The 6,476-nt window shown below is 37.4% G+C and overlaps 2 protein-coding genes across 2 annotated transcripts; one reads left to right on the top strand and one right to left on the bottom strand.

The window, feature by feature from the left end:
* Window positions 1-1,055: 1,055 nt before the first annotated feature.
* LOC113762657 lies at window positions 1,056-2,337 on the top strand. The gene is made up of 3 exons (XM_027306206.1): window positions 1,056-1,551; window positions 1,685-1,813; window positions 1,982-2,337. The coding sequence occupies exons 1-3, from the start codon at window positions 1,225-1,227 to the stop codon at window positions 2,135-2,137; spliced, it is 612 nt and encodes a 203-aa protein (XP_027162007.1). The 5' UTR covers window positions 1,056-1,224; the 3' UTR covers window positions 2,138-2,337.
* A 152-nt stretch (window positions 2,338-2,489) lies between these two features.
* LOC113762656 lies at window positions 2,490-6,476 on the bottom strand. Its single transcript, XM_027306205.1, has 9 exons — window positions 6,280-6,476; window positions 6,097-6,177; window positions 4,613-4,702; window positions 4,337-4,503; window positions 3,509-3,578; window positions 3,280-3,359; window positions 3,095-3,157; window positions 2,924-3,000; window positions 2,490-2,824 (listed from the first exon to the last, which is right to left on the bottom strand). Exons 1-9 carry the CDS (start codon window positions 6,355-6,357, stop codon window positions 2,724-2,726), a joined length of 807 nt encoding a protein of 268 aa, XP_027162006.1. The 5' UTR covers window positions 6,358-6,476; the 3' UTR covers window positions 2,490-2,723.

The following is a 6,476-nucleotide window of genomic DNA, read 5'->3' as shown; positions in this document are numbered from 1 at the left end:
AACAGAGAAATTGACCTGGTACTCATACATCTCACGGGGCGGATTTGCAGAACAGGTAAAGACGGCAGCGCAATCCATCGAACCTGACCAGCGTTATCACATCACACAAAACAAAACTCATGTCTGTCGTGAGGAAAATGTTTGTGCTGATCATTGGGCAAAATTAGGAAGAAGCTTAGAGCCCTTTGAATTGCTAATTTTTTTTTAAAAGTTTTTATAGAAAAATATCATGTAATAATTTAATGTATGTAAGGTGAAAAGATAATTGTAGTATATATTCACAAAAAAACGTTTAACTTTTTTTGAGTAAAATGACAATTCAAATCCAGGCTTAGGATCTGCTTCATAATTCAATTCAGCACTTAAATTTAATATATTCAAATCTTAACATGTTTAGACGCGTTTGATAATAAAAAATTGAACATCTAAATTAATTAAGTGGTACTGAATTTTTTTGGCAAAACCTGCTCCCAAAAAATAAGTGATGAACTATTCACTTATCACTTAACATGATATATACTCACTTGTATTATATTCAGTATTTAGCAATTTAATAGATTTCAAATTTTAGATTCAATATTTAGACTTAAATTTTATCAAACACATCTTATTAATTCCAGGAGTCCCCTTGGCCACACACTGTAAATGAGCTTTTGGGCCTGGATGTCTGCATAATGTCGATTCCTCGCTTTGTTACACCCTCTAAAAGAGCTAATGGGCCTCTGGCCCTGCATTGACGTCTCCCAAAAGTTGTACTATTTCTTTTTTTTTTTTTTAAATGCACCTCCTATATTACAAATAATTATAAAAAAAAATTTCAACATTAAACAACGGTGATTAAAAGCTGAATTGTTATCGGGTGAAACCTTTTGACAAAGTTGGCCCAAATCCCGGCGACGTCTGGACGTTTTCCAGTAATTTGGTATATTCCTAAAAACTACTTACATGGGCCTAATTGTTTTTAGCATAAACCAGGGATTTCAGCTTTTCGTCTGAATGAATCAGTAAAAGTTCGGAAGGTAGAATTGGAGTTCAGTTAACAGTTGGGAGTACTATTTAGAATCCAAATGCAGTTCAGCTAATTTTCCTCTACTCTAATAATCTACCCTGCATTTTTAGCCGGAAAGCATCAAGATTGTTTGGATTGTGATTTTTCGTTTAAGTTTTTTGTGAATATATTTCTCAATCGGATTTAGCAATCCAAACAAAGTGATTGTTATTAACATGGCGCAGATTGGATTCAGCGGCACTTTAGCTCTCATTTTCGTCCTCCTGATTGCCACCGGAACCGGGGGATTTTACCGATTAGCCGAGGGAGCAAAGCGGAGAATCCACGTCACGGACAACCTCGACGACGTCGTTGATGACGAGGAGGACGAGGCCTGGAAAGAATGGGGCAAAAAGAAATCCACCACAAGACCCCAATTCGATCCGCCCCCTGACGATTTCTCCAATATGGACGTCGCGGAAATGCAGTCTGAAATGCTGAAGCGCCAAACCGGACCCGTTTTCGGCTTCGCCAAGCTCCGAATCGGCCCTCGTCGGACCCCTGTACGCAACTTGTTTGAACAATTTCATCATCGTGCCAAATCTTTTTTTATTCTTTTTGGAATCATTCATGATTGAGGTTTTCAAGGGGGTTTTAATTAATTTTGCTCATTTAATTTTTTTTTTAATCTTGAAGGATGTGGTATCTGAAATTGCAATGAAATGGAGTAAGGTGGCAAGGACCGGAGGAATTGAGGCAAATTTCATGGGAGTTGATGTCAGTACCATTATGTTCACAATGGAAAAAGGTCAAGACGCCATTGAGGTTAGTTTCTTGCCGCTCTCCTTTTCTAATATGATAATATCTCACCTGTTAAAAGGTTGGTGATTATTACTAGTACTGTCTGGTTTTGTTTGCATTTTATTCTTGTCTACATAGAAAGTAGAAGATCAGGTTCAAGAAATTGATTTCTTGTTTTGTCTATGATTGCAGTTGAAAGAATTTATATTAAGTCAACCAGACGCATATGAAGTTAAGATAGGAGATCAGTTTTTCCGGCGACCTGGTGATCCTTCTTTCGACGAGGTTTTCAGCAAGCACCAGAGCGAGAAAAGTGGTGAAGACCATGACAAGCACAGCGAGCTATGATCACAAAGGGATCTGCTATGCACTTTTTTTTTACTCTTAGCAGCTGATTGTAGCCTTTCAGGAAGTTCTCATGACGAGCTTATGACTCTTCTACCTGAAAGGTTGTACTGGTAGTTTGTAAACTTCCTACCATTACCTTCAAAAGGATAGTCATACAGCAATTACATATGCTTGCCTGATTTCTTCATTTCAGAAGTTTACATCTCAATGACCTCAGAGGTAGCTTTGTTTACTCTACAAACAAGTAATCCTGTGTCCATGAATTCATAATCTTCTGCATCAATCGGATAGCAACCATGACTGAAGTACGTGAAGCTCTTTCTAACAAGTATATGAACACAGAGATATCATATATTGTGTGGACAAATATATCAGAGATGATTTGATTAAGAAGTTTCTGTATCTATCAAAGCTCCGATGGCCTAGTCAATTAATAATCTAAAAAAATGGTTACAATTGATATAACTCAGCCACCACAAGAGAAGTAGTGATGGAAATTGCTTCTCAAAAATTTAATTATTATCTATCACCAAAATTTTGGAAGCGCTCTCTCCTCATAACCAATGCATTATGGAGGAATATATAATCATTTTAACTTCTTGCTGAAGTCAGAGAGCTGAAGTATGTGAATTCTGGGTATGCTTGCAGCTTCTTCCCTTTCTTTTTGGGTGTTGTATCCCCAGTCTCCTGCTTCACATGAATTTGATTCACAACCAGGCCAACATAACCAGCCAATGAAGAGGTAAACGCAAGGAACATAAAGAAAAAACTGACAAAGATTTTCACCTAGATACAGGTTCCAGTTGTCCAATTCTGGCTCTTTGATGACATTCTTCAGTGTAGCTAGCCGGTCTTCTACAAAGCTGATCAAGTTAAGAACAATGAGTCACCCAAAAAAAAGGGTTGTACAGCTCAAAAAGATTGCTAATAACATTTACAATCAGCCAAATATCTTACTGCAATGTCAGACCCTGGTGCTCTGGCATATTTTGAAGCTGCTTCAGCACTTCTACTTTTGGGCTGAGGGCAAAAGAAAACTCAGGCAAATTTTATATCAAGGCAACTTTATACTACTCATATCTTGGATTAAGAGAATTGGCATATTGCTTTCACCAATATTATTAGCTTTGTAGAACGCTTACCCAGTCCCTAGACCAAAGATTCTTTCCTGTGGAATAGTTACCCCTGCAAGCTCTCGAAGTAATGCACCTGCAAAACGGCTCTGAAGACAGAGTGATGAGAAGAGAATTGTAGAAGTGAAAGTAAGAATAAGAAAGACTCATAAACAAACAAAATCAGCAATAAACTTTTTGAATTTCCCACATCTGAGCTTTGTAGTGGTTATTTCCAATTCAAGGTTGGGGAAGAAACCTGTTTGGTAGTGACAATGTAGACCGTTGAACTTGCAAACTTTAATGCATCGGGAACACCAGGATAAAACCTGCAGCAGAAGTATTTACCACTGATAAACCATCTCACAAAAATATAAGATAGTAGTTGAAAACAGTTCTAGCTAGTCATGCATTGGTTTCAAGCGATTGGGATTAAATTCACTCACAGGGAAATTGACCATGGAACTTAAGTAACAGCTTAAGCTCACAGTTGTTTAACAAATGAACATGCTGAGGCCAGTTTGCTTCTTCTTCAAGAACTTGCTTGTTAAGGTGCTTTAGAACTCTAACAGTATCATGTGAACACTATTTCTGACAATTTTATGAATATGAAGAATCGGATCTTTCTCAATGTTTGGCAAGTGACAAGTAACAGTAGCTCTTAAGATAGGTTTCACACCTGTCCTGTACCTATTATTTTAAAATTTTCCTTGAAGTGAAACTGAAGTTTTCTGAAATTTGGGAGTAAAAATGAATTCAGCAATAGAATAAGCTTTGCTTAGACACATATGAGAGCAACTTTTCTTTCACCTTTTTTTTTGGACTCCCGATTATGTTTAAGGAGAAGGCTAGTTGGACATACGTTCATTGTTGCAGAGATTTCTGTTGTGCTTACCAATTACAAACACACACACATATATGTTCTTTTTTAGTCACATGTTGTAATGTATGGGAGCAGATAGCAGCCCTGGTGTATGCAAACACACCATATATGGAAAGTTACAATATCAAGTCCTAGGAATTCTAAGCGCTAATAAGAGCATATATCAGTCGAGATTTGTCCTAAAAACATGAAATGCAAATTTACCTATTAGCACCAATCCAAGTGGCCAAATCATTGTCCATCCATTCATCCCTGATCTTACCAAAAAGATCTATCAGAGGATCCCTCTTTTCATCCCATTCTTCCATGATAATAGGCTTTATCTTTGACCAGTTTTCCAGAATTCCCTCTACTGTAAGTCCCTCTGCAACCTTGTACAGTTAGCCATAAATATTAGGTCCAGATAGATGCAATAATGAAATTGACAAACTAAGTTTCTCCTTTTAAAATACCACGAATGCTTTCATTCTAAGCACTCACTGAGGACTTGCGAATGGAAGGATTTGCCATCTCCAACAGCAGCCTCACAAGTAAAACATTCTCATATCCAGTTTCTACCACTGGTCTAACCTGCAATGCATTGACAGGTATACTGTTACAGATGGCCCCCCATTAAATATGTCTCAGAGTTTCACCCAATATTTTTTTCATATATTAGTTTATGCTTTAATATCAGACAACTTTGAAGTAAATATAGCTTCTACTTATGCAGCTTTGACATACGAACTAGTTGTTATCCTGCTGGGTCAAAGTACAAGACAGAACAGGAAAAAGTACAAAACAAAGAAAATAACTTTAAGAAATGTATAAATATATGCTTACACAAGCATCCAATGCAAATAAAATCATGAAGCAACTATAAAAAAGGATGCAAATCAATTACAATTGTCATCATAATTGGTGGTGTATCTGACTTTTGGCGATCCTGTTGATAAACATATGCTTACACAAGCATCCAATGCAAATAAAATCATGAAGCAACTATAAAAAAGGATGCCAATCAATTATAATTGTCATCATAATTGGTGGTGCATCTGACTTTTGGCGATCCTGTTGATACAATAATTTCACACTTCAAACAAGGAAAAAAGAGAGGGCTTGGAGTTGTAAGAGATTTGTAGGCCAAAAAAGAAAAAAAAATGGTCCAACCATTTCAGCAGCGCTAAATTGCCATTGGTGGAACAGGGTGCTGATTTCTGCATGCTGTTGCGCCACAGGATAACAGTTTATCAAAGTGCAGTGGCACATTGCAGAAATTCAAGTTTAAGAGCACAAGTAACCAAAAAGGTTTTAGAAGTTATTAGCAAACTAAGATTGAATGCTGGTGTTGAACAAAAGTCATAGAACTAAACTAGGGTTGAAAAGGGTACGTGGTGAGAAGAACTCTCTAAAAACCAGCATGTCAAAAATCCAACACTACACTATATGTTGTTAAGGATACCCAGAACTATGGATAACCTGCTGAAGGCCAATGGCAGGTACTTAATCTATGACTCTACTACACCCAGAATCTTCAACCCCAACAAAATTTCATCAGCGCGAATCGGTCCAACAAACGTCAGGACTTGCTAGGATACAGCCTCAACCACTGGTAAATTTGCATTCAGAATCACAGGATCCTTTACAATAGAAAGCGTTTATAGGATAGACCGATAGATGGTGCTTGAAACTGCTTAGTTTAATCAAGAACCTTCAATCAGACAGAAGTTGAAGCTATAATTAGCAGTACAAATATTCTAGACTTTCACATATTATCCGAGCAATATAAACATTTAGCAGATACAAAAACAATGAAAAGCAATTGTTAGTGAACTAAGGTACATACGAATAAGCCAAAAGGAAGTATCACATTGGTTTGTCACCAGCTAATTTTGAATTTTCGTCCTCCTCCTTACAATAGTAAAGGTAAATCAACCGAGCAGAAATGGAAAGCTAATTTGAAAGGGTTGAAGAAAAAGAATTACTATTTGCATCTGATCAACAATCCACTCCTCAGTTGACGAATCAACGCCGTTGAAGAGACTAGGCCATCTCACCTTAGCAGCCTGGAAGAACCAGTGATGAAATGGAGATAATCAAAAGTCCTAATCTAAAAAAGGATGTTTTTTTTCAAAAGATAGAAAAAAAAGGTAAGAGGGTTGGGTAACCTTAACAGCAGAAAGAGAGCTCTCTCCACAGCTATCACAGAGGACGCCATCAAAGTCCAAAGCGTACAAATCCCCCATTTCTCTCTCTCTCTCTCTCTCTGCTTCCTTCCAAGCTTGTTTTGCTTAGACTTCAGACGGATAATGATTGGAGCATTTCTCTCCTGTTGTATTGCCCGCCACACGACTCAGGGCAAGTG

The sequence above is a fragment of the Coffea eugenioides genome, chromosome 2, assembly GCF_003713205.1.
Source record: "Coffea eugenioides isolate CCC68of chromosome 2, Ceug_1.0, whole genome shotgun sequence".
Lineage (NCBI taxonomy): Eukaryota > Viridiplantae > Streptophyta > Magnoliopsida > Gentianales > Rubiaceae > Coffea > Coffea eugenioides.
The sequence above is the reverse complement of the archived record's forward strand: the minus strand, read 5'-3'. Positions and strand labels throughout refer to the sequence as shown.

Bases quoted from the DNA above. Each gene is read 5' to 3' on its own strand.
- LOC113762657 (XM_027306206.1), top strand. From the start codon at position 1,225: ATGGCGCAGATTGGATTCAGCGGCACTTTAGCTCTCATTTTCGTCCTC. The intron at 1,552-1,684 runs GTACGCAACTTG...TTAATCTTGAAG, and splicing joins TCGGCCCTCGTCGGACCCCT to GATGTGGTATCTGAAATTGC. The intron at 1,814-1,981 runs GTTAGTTTCTTG...CTATGATTGCAG, and splicing joins AAGGTCAAGACGCCATTGAG to TTGAAAGAATTTATATTAAG.
- LOC113762656 (XM_027306205.1), bottom strand. From the start codon at position 6,357: ATGGGGGATTTGTACGCTTTGGACTTTGATGGCGTCCTCTGTGATAGC. The intron at 4,504-4,612 runs GTGAGTGCTTAG...TAACTGTACAAG, and splicing joins CTTCCATTCGCAAGTCCTCA to GTTGCAGAGGGACTTACAGT. The intron at 3,158-3,279 runs GTAAGCGTTCTA...TTTTGCCCTCAG, and splicing joins ATCTTTGGTCTAGGGACTGG to CCCAAAAGTAGAAGTGCTGA.